Source organism: Gadus chalcogrammus, chromosome 16 (assembly GCF_026213295.1).
Source record: "Gadus chalcogrammus isolate NIFS_2021 chromosome 16, NIFS_Gcha_1.0, whole genome shotgun sequence".
In the NCBI taxonomy this organism is placed as follows: Eukaryota; Metazoa; Chordata; class Actinopteri; order Gadiformes; family Gadidae; genus Gadus; species Gadus chalcogrammus.
This window is the reverse complement of record NC_079427.1, coordinates 4376794-4396793: the sequence shown is the minus strand read 5'-3', so window position 1 is coordinate 4396793 and position 20000 is coordinate 4376794. Positions and strand designations below refer to the sequence as shown.

At 45.5% G+C, this 20000-nt stretch overlaps 1 protein-coding gene across 3 annotated transcripts; it reads left to right on the top strand.

The window, feature by feature from the left end:
* Positions 1–2363: 2363 nt before the first annotated feature.
* LOC130405482 (cell adhesion molecule 2-like) lies at positions 2364–13406 on the top strand. Of its 3 annotated transcripts, none has more exons than XM_056610569.1 (5): positions 2364–2508; positions 5220–5357; positions 9869–10027; positions 12072–12162; positions 12965–13406. In XM_056610569.1, the coding sequence occupies exons 1-5, from the start codon at positions 2469–2471 to the stop codon at positions 13266–13268; spliced, it is 732 nt and encodes a 243-aa protein (XP_056466544.1). In that variant the 5' UTR covers positions 2364–2468; the 3' UTR covers positions 13269–13406. The 3 variants fall into 3 exon arrangements, with proteins under 3 accessions (XP_056466544.1, XP_056466543.1, XP_056466542.1); XM_056610568.1 differs by lacking the exon at positions 2364–2508 and adding an exon at positions 3809–3869; XM_056610567.1 differs by lacking the exon at positions 2364–2508 and adding an exon at positions 4444–4585.
* Positions 13407–20000: the final 6594 nt, after the last annotated feature.

Here is a 20000-nt window from a genome sequence, read left to right as displayed (position 1 = left end):
GCAAGTATTTGTGTGTGTGTGTGTGTGTGTGTGTGTGTGTGTGTGTGTGTGTGTGTGTGTGTGTGTGTGTGTGTGTGTGTGTGTGTGTGTGTGTGTGTGTGTGTGTGTGTGTGTGTGTGTGTGTGTGTGTGTGCATGTGTGTGTGCATGGATGCGGATGTGAGCACGTGTGTTGATCAAATGATAGGGTCTGATTGGACCAGAGGAACGTTATTGTTAGCATCGCCTGCCGTCTTTGTGAATCTAATAACCATTTCAGCCCCCCTGACTAATTTAATTGTATTTCACATGTCCTGTGCGTGTGTTTATCGCTAAACTCCGAAGCGGGGTTGAGCCAGTGGTTAGTAATATTCACAGAGACGACTTCTTGGGCATCGTCGTCTGATGGAGGAGACACTTTAGTCACAATGGCGGGTGTTGATTAAATACTAATCACAAAGCATCTTTGTCAGACCCGGCTTGTGTAATAGGATCCAAGAAGAGTTGGAATGAGTTGGGCCAGGGAGAGAGGGGTTCCCAATCCCCAGGGGATTAGGGATTAACAATGTGTAATTTATTCAATGAAGACCACTTTTCTCCCCCTTCCTCTCCTCTTGTCCATTCTCCTCTCTCTCCTCCTCTCTCATCTCTCCTCCACCCTCTCCCTTTCCTCTTACCTTAACCTCTTCCCTCTCTTTCCTCCCCCCGCTTCTATCTGCCCTCTCTCCCTATCTCCTCTTTTTGGCAAGACACAGGACTCTGAATGGATCCTCTCCTCCTCCCTCTCTTGTCCTCCCTCTCTCCGCCTCTCTCTCCTGTCTCCCTCCTATTTCGCTCCTCCCTCTCCTCTTCCCTTTCTCTTCATCACACCCTGTGGGAAGACTCTGTGAGTCTTGTAGCAGGGTTGTGGCAGGGTTTTAGAAGCGGACCACTGATTCAAGATGCCCCATAGTTGTGTCCAGAAAAAAACGATAGCAAACTCTCCACATTTCTTAAGAAATCACAGAATGGTCTTGTTCCCAATCGAGTGTGTGTGCGTGCGTGCGTGCGTGCGTGTTCGTGCGTGTTCGTGCTTGGGTATGTGGGGTGAGTTGATGGAAATAATAATGTCAGCTTGTATGATGAAGATTACGATGATATTGACGATGATGAAGATGCATTCATTTAAGGAACAATAATAGTTTAATTAATTTGCATTGCAGTGTTTTTTGGTAGTTGGTTCAGATTCAATGTATTAATCTCATCTGGGGACTTTGCCTATTGCAGCATTCAAACTCAACTAGTAGCATGAGTAGCCTGCATGTTGACTAGACGTGCATTTCTAGCAATTTACCATAGGTAGCATGGCTATATTTGTAGCATAGTTGGCGTAGGTAGCATGGCTAGCATAGCATTGCTATATGCTTAGAATGGCTAAAAAGTACCATGGCTTGCATAATCATTTTGACTTGTGCGCAACATGGCAAGCATGAAGCCTAAATGCTCCAATGTAATTACTGTAAATCTCTTGACTGGTGTAATGCCTCATTGTGGAGAACATACAAACAAAGCAGAGACTTACTGATTTGTTATGTTCGTAACTCATTGCTTATTTGTTTAGTCTTTATTAATGCTGTTATTGTCTTTACTGTGAACTTTTTTTAATTTCTGTTTGGGTTTGTGTCGACAGCAACTATAATTGCTGCCTCATAATGACAGTAACCATGGTTTTATATTCTGACTGGAACTTTCCGCACTCTGAGGGAGGGGGGGGGTAACGGTTGGTGATGGCGGTTCACATTAAACAAAACATTAGACACCATCGTCAGGGATTAACTGGCTTTTGTCTTGCTTCCTTCCAGAATCCTTTATTGTGCTTGCGTGTGTTGCTGTTGTTGTTAGGCTAATGTGAATAACAGTGGCGGCAGCAGCTCTAGTAAAAGGGTATTTACAGCATAAACACTGAGTCAGTGATGATTAGAGATGGGAATATGTGTGAAATGACTGAGACTAAATGCTGATGACAAGTTCTCCTGCCTCAGTGATATGAAATGCCCTGACCAACCGTGTGTGTGTGTGTGTGTGTGTGTGTTTGTGTGTGTGTGTGTGTGTGTGTGTGTGTGTGTGTGTGTGTGTGTGTGTGTGTGTGTGTGTGTGTGTGTGTGTGTGTGTGCGCGTGCGTGTGTGCGTGTGTGTGTGCGTGTGCGTGTGTGTGCGCATGTGTGTGTCTTCATGTTTGTGTGTGTGTGTGTGTGTGTGTGTGTGTGTCTGCGTGTGAGCCTGCGTCCTCATCTGTGCGGGTCTAAACCTGCCGCACCGTGTCTTTCTACATGTGCGCTCCTTCATTTGTGTGTGTCTCCCTCCGTGCGTGTGCGCGTGTGTCCTCCTTCGCACGCAGCTCTCCGTGACAACCGCATCGAGCTGGTGCGGGCCTCCTGGCAGGAGCTGACCATCAGCGTCAACGACGCGACGCTGGGGGACGAGGGCCTCTACACCTGCTCCCTCTTCACCATGCCCATCAAGATCACCAGGGCCTACCTCACCGTGCTGGGTGAGTAGTCCCACCCCCCTGGGCCGCGAGCTGGGCCCTCCCAACAGGCGTACACGGCCGGGAGAGTTGTAGGAAGAAACCGGGACAAAAGGGGGAAAAGAGATGTTTTATTTTTATTCAACGCCTCAAAGGCGTTTTTCGTTATCGTTTTTATTAATACGTTGTTGGCCGCTTTCCAGTGCTTGTTGTTTCATTTTGCGGTATTGTATTTTTTGTTGAGCTATTTTATTGTTTTTGGTTGCTGTTCATTATGGTGTTGTGAGGGTTATTGCTTGAACACCATTTAAATCGGCCCACATTATATTAATTTGATCATTATTTTAATCCCCCCCCCCCCCCCCCTAAGAACTATCATAAAAACACTTAACCTTATAATTTAACATACGGGGGGGCAGAGTGGTAGCCTGGTCCTACCAGACTCACGTACTTAATTTCATTTGTACAGAGTCTGGAACTACTCAATTGACAAACGTTAACTCACTTGAAGGCGGGTGTCTGTTGAAGTTTAAAACTATTAGATCTGCCCAGTGCCCCTCTGGATCTGCCATAACCAATCGCTAACGTTTGGCCGGGGATCACGCAGCGCAGGCTGTAAACAAACCAAACACCGTGCGTGAAGATGTCCGTCAACGAGAGCTAACTTTAATGTCATTGATCTCAGCCACTTCCTCTGTTCGCTGATTTGACGCACAAAATTAGACGGCGCAATTCAAATTGAGCGGAAGTACTACTACTAGCTGAGTGGTGTACCTTAATCAGGCAATGCGCTGTGTAGGAAATTATACACGTGTCTCTCTACACTGTCCTGTCGAGAAAGGCACCAAAACAAGTGATTGCAAAACACATGTTCTTCCTATCACCTGTAGTCATCTATTCTATCATGGCTCACCGCGTCAATAACGGTGAACTACACAGAAAGTGGTGTACGCAGTGACCTGTGTGTTCAGATGAATCAGGGATATCTGATCGGTCAGGTGTGGCTCTCAGCCAGGTGGACTTATCTCCGAGGGTAAGGCGCCACGGTTTTATATCATCTACCGACGTGCTCGTTGACCCTTATTGGAGCAGACAGCCGGAGTGGCACCTGAAGGTCACCACATTTGGTTCAACAGATGCGGCCTCTCTCCTCGAGGGCTCTATGGCTGCTCTCTGTTGTGCAGTTAATCTTCTACCGCCATTAGCTATGAAACCTGGTCTGACCGAGCAGCCAATCAACCAATCAGAGGTGGCTGGAAAAGTGTAAACTGACGTAGTTCCGTAACACAGGAAGTGATTCCATTTTAGGAATATCCAAGGTTGCATCATGATGTCTGCGACAACACTGCAAGTAAAAGTCTTAGACTTTTAAACAAAAGTATAAGGTAGTTGTGATGGTCGCATTTTACAGACATGCACATCAGAAATACACAAGTGTTTCTGGGTATATGATGATACTTAGTGTAAGTGCTTATTATCTGTAATTTCAATGTATGAACAAGACGTTATGGATTTGACGGACAGAAAAGCATTGGGTTTGTTGCTTGCACCCTTCTGCATTGTTGAACTCGCCGTCAAACATGAAAGGAGAAGACTTACTTTCTTCATTTTCATTTAGCAGACGCTGTAAGCCAAAGCGATTTACAAGTGATGCGTGAACAATCAAAGCATGTGATCAATATTGAAGTAGCTATAAAAAATATGCCAAGTTCTGCACAACCTAGTTTCTAAACCAACAGAAGCAGCTAAACTAAAAACTATAAAGGTACTTCTTGAGATATTGACAGATTGCCCTGGGTTCCTCTGGTACACTTTTCAAAAGACCAGAGACACCTTCTGGCAGATTGTTCCGGAAGACAAGAGACACTTAACACTGCCTCCCTGCAGATACTCCTACTCGTAATAATAAATAATAATTCATTGATTTTATATTGCGTTTTACAAAGTGTGTGGGGGGAAATCACAGCTCATCCGCTAACAGTGCGTAGCACCCACCTGGGTGATACATGTTAACCACACGCTGGTTATTAGCGACACTGGAGCGGCGAGCTGGGAAACTATTCAATCAAGAGACCAGGTGGTGTGGAGCCAGGACACCGAGGTTAGCACCCCTACTTGTACAACTATGGGCACTATCGTGACCTGAGAGAGTCAGGACCTCAGTTTAACATCTCATCCGTTCCCCCGTACCTGCATCTTAGAGTGCAGGTACGGGGGAACGGATTTTAAACATCCTTTTTGTTTATACGTTTATTTAACAGGGGCTATGCTCAACACATTAGCTGAACCAAAGTTAGAGAGAAGTCTAATTTGAATGGTCCCTGGGCAGGAATCAACACAATTAGCAACTAGAACAGAACATCGCAATGTACGACAAAACAACACATATAGTACACATACAGTAGCTGCTATCATGGCTGTAACACGGGGAATTGGTTAGCCTAGCGATTGTTGCACGTGCACTTGCTTCTCTGAACATCCTTTCTGTTCCGACAGCGATATATATCGATGCGCTTCTTGTGACAAATGTACTTATTGTAAGTCGCTTTGGATAAAAGCGTCTGCTAAATGACCTAAATGTAAATGTAAATGTAAGACAGCCTCATATGCGTAACATGCTCCCCAGGTTGGAAACCCGAGTTTTAGATCAGTGATCTCATCTCGTGGTTTTGTCTCGAGCCATGTTTTAAGGCGTTTTAACAAACGCCGACGCCTGTGCGTTCGGTGTGCCCCAGGTGTCCCCGAGCGGCCGGAGATCATCGGCTTCACCAAACCGGCCGTGGAGAGGGACATGGTGACCCTCACCTGCGCGTCAGCCGGGAGCAAGCCCGCCGCAACCATCCGCTGGTTCCGTAACGACAAGGAGGTCCAAGGTAGGGCGACACGCCATCCCCGAGTCCCCTACCTGTGAGCTGTATGTATCCTCTGCGGCCATAGGCAGCAGTCACCTGTGACCTGTAAGCTCCAACTTCCTGTTGTCGTTATATTATTTATTGTGATTTACTTTATGCGATGAAGATTGACGTTTTCCACACTATTCATGAAGTATGGTGAAGTCAAATTTTTACAAACATCAAACAAATGTATTTGAATCATTATGATTATTATTAGCATATCTAAATCTCTGATGTGCTTGCTTTTTTTTTTTTACTCCTAATCTTACTTCAACCACCACAGTATTTTACGTCTACTGTAGGCTGATCGTGTTTCCTTGTCAATCCCTTACTGGACAGACAGTATAACTACCCCAAGAATATCATCGACATTACAGCGTCTGTTTGTGTGGTTGAAGACTAAGCTGACTAAACCTTAATGTTCCTCTTCCGCTGTCTGGCTTAGGCAATAGAGACAGAAAACACATATCAATACATTTCAATACTGCTGGCAAAGACAAGCCATATGACTTATTCACCTATATGGGCCATATTTTTGGTGCTAAAAGTTAGCTGGGTGTGTGAACTGAATGTAAGATGGCCCCTAGGTGAATAAAGCCCTAAGAGAAGCTTCTAGTGGAAGTAAAATGGATGCCCGGCCTACGCAGGCGGTTTAACACCCTGTCTGAGAGTCTCTGAGAAGCAATCCGCAGGCGGTGGAGCTGCTAATGTTCTGCGGTATATCTGTCAGCGAAGCTATGCTAGGCTCTCTCTCTCGCTAGCAAATAACACCTGTTTATTTGTCTTCTTACCGGCTTTTAGCTCGAGAGCACAGCCTCTGAAGTGTTTTTATAGTCGTCGGGTGAAAAGTCTTGTTTTTTTTCCCCTCCTGTGATTTGATAGTACTGGTTTAAGCCATGTGTAGCTCTTTAATGCAAGCGGGGTTGCAGTGGGAAAGCTGTGCACGGCAGTCGGTCTTTATTGAAGATTTGCGTGCAAGAGAGAAGCTCTTTCTTGGCGGGTTTGTGGCGTACCCCACATGGCAATATGATTGATGGGGGAGGGCTGGGAAATGAAGTTTTCTTGTTGAAATGGCTTGCACGTATATTTCTGAAAGGCCAGTGGAGGCTTGGCACATCGCATCGACAACAGACTGTCTGCCTCCAAAACGCATGAACATTTTGATTTGTTTGGAGTTTTTTGTCCCTCTCCTGAGATTGATTTTAAAATAACATATTTCACTCCAAACCTACATGAGATAGATTCCAATACAACATGTTTTTGCATCAGAGCAAAATCATAAAAGTCTCCATTCCTCACCTTTGGGCTTCACAGAATTCATCATGCATTAATTCTGCTATGATGTTATGTTAAAGAAAAGAGAATGGAAGATACAATACCTAGTTTGAAATGTGTACATTTCCCATACCCACAGGAAAGCTATAGTCTTACCTGTAATTCAAAACATTACCCAATGGACCACATATACACGTCTATACATTCATTTAACATAAACATACAATATTCATCTCAGAATCAGGACCCAATGGAGTTGCCTTGTCAGGACCTGTCATTTACATACAGATGCGGATGTTTTTATTATTCTCCCCTTTTGGGCTTGGGTTGTTATTATTATTACAAACCCTTGGCTCGTCAAAGGCAAGAACCGGTAGTAAACACAGAAGGACCGGAGGCTCTGCACATTAAAAGGGATATTTCCCCATCAACATGTGTCAAAGAGGGGGAAATGTCAATCTGTGTGCCGGAGCTTCTGAAGACGCTGCATAAAAGGCGCTCAATAAAAGGCGCTCCGACGGTGCCGCGGTGCCGGAGCTAGTCGCGGTAGTCGCGGGAGCCTCAGTTGCGGTCTGCGTCATGCTGCGACTGGGGCCTCGCTGTCGGGCCGTGTCGTCCGTCACTCAAACCCTTCCCCTCAGGGGGGGGGGGGGGGGGGGTCCAGCTGCACGGCTGGAGGACATCAGCAGGTGCAACAGCAAAAAAAAACATGTCTTGTTTATTTCACGCTCCAGAGGTTTGTTTTCCCGCCGTTTGTGCGAATGACAACGAACATCGCGGGATTTTTGAGAGGCAACCCTCGTTCATTGGCAAATAATTTGTTTTGCGGCTTACGGAGGCGAACAAATTAGTTGTTGTTGAGTGACAGCCGTGCGTCTGAGAGCATTACAGTGAAGATAATAATCTGCAGTACCGCTGGTGCAACCGTTGCATCAGCAAAGAGAACACATTATGTTCCTTTTGAATGTTTAAACACACGCAGACATAGCCTGACACAACCCTACCTAGAGAGATCCTGAAGTTCCTGTAGGCCCTACAAGCACCATTAGACATTACATGGTTTTATTGGGTTGTTACTGCGAAAAAATGGGATAAACCAGCCTAATTAAGTGACATGGTGATGAAACTCCTAGTCAACTGCAGTCTGTGAAGAAAAACTGAGAAAGACTGAAAAAAAAAAACAGGAAAGGGAAGCTGATATTCCCAGCTTCATAGTCAAATCCCCAGCCAGGCCCTTTCTTATGAAAATCTTCCGGATCTCAGTGACTTTGATCTCAGGCTGCTCTCAGTTAAAAGCACAGTGAAATGGTTGACTTAATGACGGCACAGAATCGTTTGTTTGTTCTTTGTATTAAATCTTATTATGCAGATGTATGCATGTCCAAACATGTGCATAATCAGGCAATAAATAGAGACACATTTTTTTCCTTGTGGGTCTGAATGCTGACTGTGAAAAGTGTGTGAGTGTGTGTGTGAGTGTGTGTGTTTCAGTATGGGACTGTGGATGTATGCGAGTGTGTGCTGACTGTGAAAAGTGTGTGTGAATGCGGGTGGTGTGTTACCTACGTGTGGGGGGGGGGGGGGGGTGTGTGTGTGTGTGTGTGTGTGTGTGCGTGTGTGCCTGCGTGCATGAGAGTGTGTGCGTGCGTGAGAGAGTGTGTGTGTGAGAGACTGTTGTGCAGGGCTTTTATTAGAAGCTGACTTGTCTGGGAAGGGCAGCAGCTTGTGAAGGGTTCTTAATGATACTTGTGCACTGCTCAGTACCCACAACCAGCTGTGGCAGGAAGTATGCTACAGCCCGGCCTCTTCCACCCGCTGTACTGTTGGCCTGGAGGAATACTCCAGAATCCTTTTCACGTGGACAACAGCCTCGGTCAAAATAAGAAACTTCAATAATTTCCAGTTTTGGAGTTGGCATATGCAGACGACGATTTGAAGTCGGTGATATGATGCCAAGCGTTCCAAAGTGAGACTGTAGTGGGCTTGACTGGAGACGTTGTTTTGTGCTGGTGTTTGAAAGTCAGTCCTACAGGAGTCTCTCGCCCTGTCAACCAAATCAAGGCGTTAAACATTTGCCTTCTTTGTGTCTGACTTCCAAAGGCCGAAAAGTTTGACTTCAATTTCAATTAATTTCCAAGGCCAAATTTTCCACTCTCACTGGTAGAAAGTGAGTCAAAATGTCAAAATGTACTCCATAGTGAAATAATATCTCATCTATTGTGCTAAACTGTATCATTATATAAGGCTTTTATACACAGTTTCTTTCTTTGAGGACTCGTAGGAACAGCTGCCGTCCAAATAAGCCAGTTTTCTCCTGCCTTCGAAAATGCTCTGTTCCCTAAAAGGTGTTTTGTCATGTACGATATTTCGAGTCAAAGCATGCTGTTACACATTTCATTTTTCTGACTGGTCTATTGTCATTTTTTCTGTGGTTAAATTCATCCATTCTTGAGTACGAGTCTCATTCTGCCTTCATCAGCGCCGCTAACGTGCAGCCCATTGGATCTGAAGTAGACCGTGACATTAAGGCAGGGACGCAGCCCTGAAAGGTCCAGTCCATCTCATGGTCTAAGACCCACTCTCTCCCACACACATACCGATGCACGCACACAGTCACTCAAACGCACACGCACGCAGAAGAACGCTCTTACGCTCACACACCCACAGGACATTCATCATTTTGCAGAAATTAGTGTGTACAAATGTGGTTCCCCACTTATTTCCACGCTATGTCCCATGGTGCATGACGTCACTTCACCACCTCAATCTCCATCTCCACTACCACCAAAATGCCAGCACCACCTCCACCACCTCCACCACCAGCCCGACTCCCACCTCCACCTCTACCACCACCTCTACCACCACCTCAACAACAACCACCTTATACACCACCACCCCTTATTCCTCCCTCGCCACCACCACCACCCCCACCACCTCAAAAACCACCACCTTATACACCACCACCCCTATCCCTCCCTCGCCACCACCACCACCCCAAAAACCACCACCTTATACACCAACACCCCTATCCCTCCCTTTGCCACCACCACCACCCCCACCACCTCAACAACCACCACCTTATACACCACCACCCCTATCCCTCCCTCGCCGCCACCACCACCACCACCACCCCCAACACCACTATCTCCAACGTTATGGACCTCTAATCGGATCTCCTCTTCCCCCCCCCCCCCCCCTCTTCTCTGCCCCTGAAGGCACGGAGGAGATCAACGCCACCGGGAAGTCCTTCATGGTGAGGAGCAGCTTGCAGTTCGAGGTGGACAGACGGGACGACGGCGTGGCCTACACCTGTAGCGTGGAGCACCCGGCGCTGGAAAGACCCTACCAAACCACAGAGGTCCTGGAAGTCCACTGTAAGTCCTGGGTGACGGGAACTCCTGCCCACACGCTCTACTTTTAGGGTGCACTCACACTAGGCCATCTGGCGGTGGCCGTTGGCCGTCGCAACTGTGGCCTGGCCACGGTAGGCTCTTGTACATACGTCATCAAGTCGTAACACGTCATCACCAAGCGTCCGCTGCATGGACCATAATAAAGTATGCCGCCAGTCAGAGTTCTAACAACAATGGACAACAACACAGAGAACACAGTTCGCACTTTGCTGAGTCTGTTGCTTATTTGGATACATGTTTACCGTTTAATGGGAAAGAAGGCTCGTCGCCTTTATTATGTCCGTGGTCGTCGCATGGACTATACGTCATCCAGCTCAGGTTGCGTAGGCGTGCGTGTGCGCGTGTCGGCTCATTAGCATCTGTACCGTAGCGGCCCGTACCGTAGCAGCACACCTCTCCCAAGTGGCCAAGTTGGCCTGGCCTGGCCAGACTAGCCACACTCACCACACTCACACTGGCAGATTTGAGCACGGTTAGGTGTGAAAACGGCCACGGCCACGGCCAGATGGCCTAGTGTGAGTGCACCCTCATTGAGTCATTCAGCATGGTGTTCTCCCCACCGAAGGGTAGCACGTACTCTAGGGCAGTGTTTCTCAAATGGGGGTACCTGTGACCAGGGGGATTTTGATCGGATTGCAAGGGTAGAATTTCCAAAAATGTTTCCTTTTTGTCGTTTTAATGTTGGTTATGTTGTTGTCAAATAAGGCCAACTTTATGACATGAGTGGAATCGGGATACAACCTTAATACAAAAACTTTTTTGAACTCTTTCCAATGAATGACAAAATACGTGGAGGACGGCATTTTTCTTGCTGAAAGTATTTGCACCACACATGTAATATTCATGTTTACACATGGACGTATATTATCAGTACTGGTAGAGTGGTGCTTGGCTGAAAATAATATCAGGGGACAGGGGGCATTCATAATATACATTTTAGAAAGATTTTCCTAGGTCTGGTGTTGTAGGCCTACTTGTTTAGATGTTGAACTTGCTTTGTTGTGTACGTACTACCTCCAAAAAAAAAAGATGAAATAGGAATATTTGTTCAATATTATATATGTCGATTGTTGACCATCAATAGTTGTCCAGAAATACTCTCCGACTTCCATTGTAAACACCGATCCAACCCATGTAATCCTCTCAATATGAATCAAAGCATCAATAGCTATTTTAAATTAATTTGGGTTGAAAAGAAAACATTTATCGTTTGATGGTTTGGATGAAGAGGTGCTTGAGCCGCACTGATGGCGCTGTCGGGCTTCATGAGACTTAATAGGATGGGAAACACTGATTTAGCTGCGGAGAAGAATTGTTCTCAGCTTAAGTTGTAAGTCACTTGGGATAAGGGCGTCTGCTAATATATAGCAGACGCTTTGATCCCAAGTGACTAACAAGTTAGGCCGAGAAAAATGATTCTCAGTCAGGGGAGTGGACTGATGCTATTAAAAATGTATAAACGTATGGAAATCACATTTCAAGGTTAAGATTAGAAATATTTGTAGGGGGTGGGGATCAGAACAGGATTATTATGGGTTCAGGTGAGGGATTAACGCAGAGCTAGGGAAGGGATATAAGCTTTAGCCTCAAGTCTAGATAGCTATAGAGCTATCTAATACAGGCTACTAATACAAATTGTTGTGGGCCATAGCAATGCTAATGTAGATGACCAGTTTGCTGAAATTAAAAAGGGACATTTGTAGTTTGGCAGCTCATGCAGCACGAAAATATCTTATTATTTCTGAGATAAAAAAATGACTTTTCTAATCATGGTGGGCTACATATAATACTAAAGATTAGGCCGTTTAATGAAGCCCAATTTATTTATTTATTTTTAATATTATTCATTTGTTTCCTTTTAAATGGGGACTTTTACCCATTGTGTTTGTGTTATGGGTAACAGCCAAGCAAATGAATGCTAGCTTGCTATACTGCTAACTTGTGTATAATAGCCTGCTACTGTTAAAAACATGCTAATGAATGTTTTGATCTTTTGTCTGTACAGATGCACCTCGGCTTGACATCACAGCCTCCCTGATTGTCCCACAGGAGGGGCAGTATTTGAAACTTGAGTGTGTGTCCACAGGGAACCCAATGTAAGTTACACACAATTATTTATATTATATTTATTTGTATTATATTTATGTTTACAGAAGTCTGAAATGTATGCAAAAACACATTGATTCTTAAACCAAAAGTTGAAAACCAAGCGAGTGAGTTTCCACATTCTGAACTCGTCTTGACCATATGCTGTATGAAATGGTCTAGCCTATCTCTTCATGAAGATAAGCAGTAAATGGACGAAAGCTGCAGAAGATGCCGCCACATGTTTTTCACCTCTCCTTCTTTATGTCTCTAAACGGTTTAGGTCCAACATAAATACATATTAGATCTGCTTATGTGTTTTGAATGCAGGATTCGAAACAAGCATGGTGAAGCAGCTTTTTTTTTGCAGTCTTCCACCACAATCTGGAACTAGTACTTTTATTGATGGTCCTTGTGAAAGAAAACTAATAAAAATACACTGTATTCCTACTACATGATTTACTATTATTGCATAGGCCTACCTATAATAATTTCCACCTTGATAATTTCATTTCATTTTTTTATTTACTTTACTGAACTTATTCTGTTTTATTTATCTTTGTATCATTACTTGTATCATTATACTGTCTTTTCTATTGATGCTTTGTTTCATTGAATGCTGCTATTGCCACTGAATTTCCCTTTCGGGCTGAATAAAGTACTAAAGTAATCGAACCTGACCCAATCGAACCCGACCACATCGGATCATATCTGATCTGGTCTAAACAGCCTTCCCTTGCCTTGCTCCTACCTTGCTCCTCCTCCTCCTCCTCCTCCTCCTCCTCCTCCTCCTCCTCCTCTTGCTCTACTTAGTCCAGAGCCGGTGCTGTGGTCTAAGGACGGGGGGGAACTCCCGGACGTGGAGCGTATGATCGTGGAGGGCCTCGAGCTGACCATCACCACGCTCAACAAGACAGACAACGGGACGTACGGGTGCAGAGCCAGCAACCACCTGGGGTCCAGCTCGGCCGAATTCATCCTCTTTGTATACGGTACACCATCGCCACGTGACACTGATTCAGAGCTTCTACGTCTTGTGAATCCATGGAAATATTTTGCAACTCAAATTAAAAAAAATGTTTGTGTATCCGCTTTGACACACATTGTTTTAACATGATCACCATGAATTTGCCATTCATTTCAATGTCCCAGTGAACCTCTGCTAATTGCCCCTCTAGTTAGCAGCAGTGTTTTGCTCGTGGGTCATGGATCGTTATGCTTTCTTTCCATATATACAAAACATTTAAGAGACCAATAAAACCTTTTAATTACATATTTTCATTGCATTCATTTTTATTTTCAACACATTTCTGCCGCTTATACATCTCTTGCGACCCCAAATGCATATTAAGTGAGGTCCCGACCCAAAGCTTGGGAAACACTTCCGTATATGAACCATCACCATATATGGTCATATATGGATCCCCTGCTCTTCTGCAGTTGTGGGTTCTACAGATCCAACGTGTTCTTCTGGAGGGGTATTTTTCGTTTTGTAACTAAATAAATCGTCATATGTGGTGACTGTGATAATTTTTTTCTGTTGGAAAAAGTTTGCGATAGTGATTGATTGTTTGTCTAAATAGTAAAGATATTATGTTTCAGGTAGGATTTTTTATAGGTGGCAAATGCTGTCCACATTGATCTGTAGGCCATAGAAACAGCTAAATATAAAAAAATGTAGAAATGAGTCACCTCCAGGTATAAACATTTGCAGGATACAGAATTTCTAGAATAATTAATAATTCAATAGTACTATAATGTTAACCTCTCGTTAAAATATAATGGGAAATGTAGCGTTTTTCTAGACTCTGGCCACTCAAAGCACTTCACAACACACATTCATACATCGATTGCGGTGCTAATTTGAGGGAACTGCACCGGGGGTAGTTGAGGTTGGGTGTCTTGCTCAGGGACACCTCGCGATTAGCCAGGGGGGAGCGGAGGTTGGAGGCAGCAACCTTCTGGCTGCCAGACAACTTTCTCTACCTTCTGAGAATACCTACTAGCTCTACCTCCTTTTTGAAAAACGCAAACCAAATTTAACGGCGTTAAAAAAATTATCGCGCGATATTTAGCATAGAAAAATAATTTGCGATTAATCGTGAGTTAACTATGACATTAATGCGATTAATCACGATTAAATATTTTAATCGCTTGACAGCTCTACTTTTTTCACAAGCTCATTCAACATTATACAAAAGCTATTTGCAGTCCAGTCTAAATGTAATTATGAGGATTTAGAATCCATAGAGAGAGAATGAGAAATTACCATTACCACCAACAATGGATTAAAACGTACCGATCGATTTAGGGCTGATCATTTTAACATTAATCTCTTTACACTTAAAAGTCTATTTACAAGTTTCAATGCATCACTTCATGACCGTTTTACCACCCCGTTTACGACCTGGCCTCCATTTACAACCTAGAAACAGGGTGAGCAGGGTGTCCCAATGCCTCCGGCAAGGAGAGCAGGTGCTGGGAGAGTTTGATTACTTCGTTGAACACCCCCACCCACCGCCAGGGGGGGCTAGTGGTGGTGATGAAGGGGGTGGTGTTCGTAGTGGGGTCGCCGGTGGCAATCGTTATAGCGGTGGAGGAGGTGATGAAATGCTGGTGGTGGTGACGTAGGACATGGGGATGATGGTGGTAGTGGTGATGGAGGAGGTGGTAATAATGGTGACGGTGGTAGTGGTGATGGTGGAAGTGCTGATGGTGATGACAGTGGTGTAAAACGTGGTAGCGCTGATGGTAGAAACAATGTCGCTGGTGTCGACGGGGCATGGTGCTAGCGGTACGAGGTACATGGTGCTAGCGGTACGAGGTACATGGTGCTAGTGGTACGAGGTACATGGTGCTAGCGGTACGAGGTACATGGTGCTAGCGGTACGAGGTACATGGTGCTAGTGGTACGAGGTACATGGTGCTAGTGGTACGAGGTACATGGTGCTAGTGGTACGAGGTACATGGTGCTAGCGGTACGAGGTACATGGTGCTAGCGGTACGAGGTACATGGTGCTAGTGGTACGAGGTACATGGTGCTAGCGGTACGAGGTACATGGTGCTAGTGGTACGAGGTACATGGTGCTAGCGGTACGAGGTACATGGTGCTAGCGGTACGAGGTACATGGTGCTAGTGGTACGAGGTACATGGTGCTAGCGGTACGAGGTACATGGTGCTAGCGGTACGAGGTACATGGTGCTAGCGGTACGAGGTACATGGTGCTAGTGGTACGAGGTACATGGTGCTAGCGGTACGAGGTACATGGTGCTAGAAGTACTAGGTAGAGATGTTGATGGGTCGATGCTGGAGGTTATCATGGAGGAGGTGATGGAGTAGGTGGTGTTGGTGATGGCGGTGGCAGGGGTAGCAGACTTATCCCAACCCCCTTAGGGCTAGCTCAGTGGGGTTCCTGGTTCATCTGCTGCTCTCTTCCCAGGATCAAGAAGCAACCTAATCTGTTTGGCTCACACAATTTAGCTTTTAAGTGTTGCCTGAAGATATAAAAATAAATGAATTGCAAATACTAGAACACTAATAATATTCCTGTCATATATATAGACTAAATGGAAGAATGACAAGAACAAGAACTTTATTTAAACTTTTGACAGTTTGCTAGGTTAACACTTACTACAAGCGTTTATTTTTCTGTAATATTTGGGGGAAGACAAATGTAAAACTGTGTTTTTTGGGAGAAACAGACAGAAAAATATTTTTATTTGTATTTGTTATGTCTGTCTCGTCAACTCTGGTTCAGTAAAGAGAGGAAAACAACTCTGACAGGCTATGCTTTCTCCGTTAGGCCAGCTGTTACAGCTACACTAGATATGTCAGGCTAGGCTAGCGATGTCAAGTTTGGCTTACTGTGTCACACTAGGTTATCTGCGTCACGATCGGCTAGCTATATCAGGCTAGGACAGCTATAGCTTGCTACGCTAGCTGTGTCATTCTAGCATCCATATCATCCTGTTCCCACTTGCATCATGCATTCCACCCAAACCTCATCGCTCATTCCCATCATTCTAGATTGAAACGGAACGGCGGAATTCAAAACTCTGGAGGTTGTTAAAGTGCGCCCTGTGCCTGGGAGCTGTTTGAGACTTTATTTTATTTGATTATCTGTGAGAAATGAGCCCCAATGACATGACCGTAGCAGAATCAACACAATAAACACCAAGGTCCCGGTGCCTGGAAGCGGACGCGCGGCTGACTGCTACAGCTGAGAGTCTTCATGTATAATGTATCTGACAGTTATTCTTTGGAGCGCTGCACTCATGCGGCCTGACTACTTATAGCTTTTAGATCTCCCACTCCGCACTGAAGCTAATTTGTGAATAAAACGATAGCTGAGAAGCTATAAACGTCACCGCCTAGCCGCAATTCATCACTATCCGCATTTCTGTCGCTCGCGCGCGGTATAAATAAAGTTAAATGAAGGCGGAGGACACATAATAATCACTGTGTCTGGAAAAAACGAGCACCAGCAGCCGTCAGCCGCCGTGGCAACGGGCCCGAAACCACGTCCGTGACAGCTCCCCGCTCTGGGGTCCAGGGGTCAGAGACGCATCAAGCTGAAGAAGGGTCACAACTTTGCCTTGGCCAGTGTCTGTTTTTGTGTTCCATTTGCAATATTAGCCTTGACATTGGTAAGTTGAAGTAATTTTTTTATGCTTCGTCGTTTATTCATTTTTCTTTGGGTGTGTTTGTTTCTTTACCCTCTCAGTAAACTTTTGTGTTGTTTTTTTTCTTTCAAGATTTCTATTTGATTTAGCCTCATCCACGCTCCCCTCACATCCGCCATCTCCACCACCACCACCACCACCTCCACCACCTCCACCACCACCACCACCACCACCACCTCCACCACCTCCACCACCACCACCACCTCCACCACCTCCACCACCACCACCACCACCACCTCCACCACCACCACCACCACCTCCACCACCACCACCACCACCACCACCACCACCACCACCACCTCCACCACCACCACCACCACCACCTCCACCACCACCACCTCCACCATCTCCACCACCTCCACCACCACCTCCACCACCACCACCTCCACCACCACCACCACCACCACCTCCACCACCACCACCACCACCTCCACCACCTCCACCACCACCACCTCCACCACCTCCACCACCACCACCACCTCCACCACCACCTCCACCACCTCCACCGCTACCTCCTCGTCCTCTCCATCTCCACCACCACCACCACCACCACCACCACCACCACCACCACCACCACCGCTACCTCCACCACCTCCACCACCACCTCCACCACCACCTCCACCACCTCCACCACCACCACCACCTCCACCACCACCACCTCCACCACCACCACCACCACCTCCACCACCTCCACCGCTACCTCCTCGTCCTCTCCATCTCCACCAACAACTCTTCGCCAGCCGCCTTCCATACCACCACCACCACCAACAACAACAACAACAAAAGCAACAACAGCAAACAACAACAACAACAACACGTACAACATCCCTCAGCCCCACTCCGTGTCCCCCGTCTGCGTCACGACCCCGGGAACAGCCGCCATCGCTGTCTAGCCGTGCTCATAAACACAACATTAAACACGCGGCCTGTGATTGATGCCCTCGCGGCCGGGCTCTGAGCCAGGAATTGGCGGTGTGTTAGACTTGATTCATCTCTCCCTCTCTTTCCCCTTCCTCTCTCACTCTCATTCTGTTCTGTTTCCCCCTGCATACACCTACCCTTTTCCCCTTCTTCTTCCGTGTACAACAGCTGACACGACCAGAATTCTGTGATGTTGTTCATTCGTAGTCTTGTATGCTTAATGTTGGCTGTCGAGTGTGAGAGGCAGTATTGCAGTGATCCAACTGTTTTGGGTTTTTTCCTGCTGTGTTTTGACCCTCAGAGGACATTTTCTAAGTACACAACAGCAGGATGATATTAGGGGAGTATTATGGAATATGTTTTGGAACATAAAGTACAGAACCAACTGGTATTTACACAGCATGTAAATTAAAACACTCTTTAGGCTGCATAGCGTCTGTTGAGTATTTCCTCAATAAATCAAAGTGGACAGATTATATTCACCAGTTCAGCTCTGCTTAAGTTGTTTATTAGCGATCAGTTATGCAATGACATCTTTATTGGATGTTTATTGATGTCCCTGTTATTCAGGTTATTGTTAGCATATTGTTAGCCCAGTGGCGTTTGTCTGCCGTTGGTAGTTTAGTGTTGTTTTGGGCCGTGAACATAAAAGGCTTGGAACATCTGCTTCCCTGCACATTGTTCTAACCTGTAACAATGCCCCAGTGAACCTAAGCACATCGTGTCATATAAAGACATAAATTGTAGTGACGTTATTTGCAGGCACAATTAGACTTCTGACCCCCAGTTTGGTAAACACAAGCCTAATGGCTGGGGTGTTTGACTCCTAATCCAATGGTTCCAGGTTTGATTCCCAATGCCCTTAACCTACCTTATACAAGATACCTGTAACTTCAAGGATTAATTACAACAGCATTTAATGATCATGTAAATAATCATCTGGAGACGGTGCGGTATGTAGTGTTTCGGAACTAGACGATCATGAAGATAAAGTAGCTAATTTTGGTAATCACCGCGCTTAGTCCCAGATATTATGCCGCCTCGGGCAATGTTCAGCTCTCTCAATGGATTGACTTACTTCTCTGACATTAACCTGAAAAATATCCTCTGCCAACTTTCACCTGGGGAAAAAGAAAAAAAAGAAAATGTAATAGGCATTTTCAATTCAAGTAGGACTGCATTACTCATGTCTTTGGACGTTTAAGATATAGCGTGCAAGACATACCCAGTATTGCAATTATGAATGTAAAGGCCCCAACATATATTTAGTACATACGTAATCATATCAGACTTAATGAGGACCAGAACAGAAGCCAATAAAATAATCAATCTCAGATGTGCACCATAACATACAATATGTATATATCGTTTTCCATAATTGAATAACTCGTTACATTATTTTCCATTTATTACATTTACCTTGCTAATGTAATCACACAAACCAGTGATTTAATTACAGTCGGATGTATTTAAATTCACTGTGGGCTTCTCTTTGTGGGGTGTTTGGGGGAAGAATCCTGTGTGCCACACTGTGCGGTGTTTGTTGCCATCTCATATACGCCTCACCTAATTATCAGCAGACGTGGTATACCCTGTAAACTTCAAAATAAAAGCCAGAACCCTAAAATGTTGACGCTAGCAAAGCCCCAAGCACTTCCAGCGGCGGCTAAGGGCTTGTTGAGCACTCATGAATAATTCAGAGCGTATATTCCTCTGGCTTTATCCTACAGGGGAAAGCAGACTACAAATAGTACTGTGTGTTCTCCGCTTGTAGGTTGACACGGCCTAATCCGGTGTCCTGGTTACACAGGAATTTACCCAGAATGCATATGGCTCGGACCTGAAAGCTCCGCTTTGGGTCACTCTAAATGCGATGGTTGTTTTTCAAACAGCTGATTTGCTCTCGGCATTGGGCTGATTTTTCCCGTGTTGTGATTTGAACCCTTTTCATGTTCAACTGTTTTTTCAACTCTGTGTCTGCAACCACGGCATCAGCGAAAGGCTTCCCGGGTTCAACAACAGGTAAACATGTAGTGTTGCTACGGTAACCACCAGACCCGCTGCCCCCCCGGGTCAGAACGGCCCGGTTCAGCATGAGCCCCAGACACCACCACCACCACGCATGGATGGATGCTGGACGCTGTGACTCCCTAACCCTCTCCTTACTCCTTGTGTTCCTCTCTCTCTCTCTCTCTCTCTCTCTCTCTCTCTCTCTCTCTCTCTCTCTCTCTCTCTCTCCTCTCCT

Bases quoted from the DNA above. Each gene is read 5' to 3' on its own strand.
- LOC130405482 (XM_056610569.1), top strand. From the start codon at position 2,469: ATGCCCATCAAGATCACCAGGGCCTACCTCACCGTGCTGG. The intron at 5,358-9,868 runs GTAGGGCGACAC...CTGCCCCTGAAG, and splicing joins TAACGACAAGGAGGTCCAAG to GCACGGAGGAGATCAACGCC. The intron at 12,163-12,964 runs GTAAGTTACACA...TGCTCTACTTAG, and splicing joins GTGTCCACAGGGAACCCAAT to TCCAGAGCCGGTGCTGTGGT.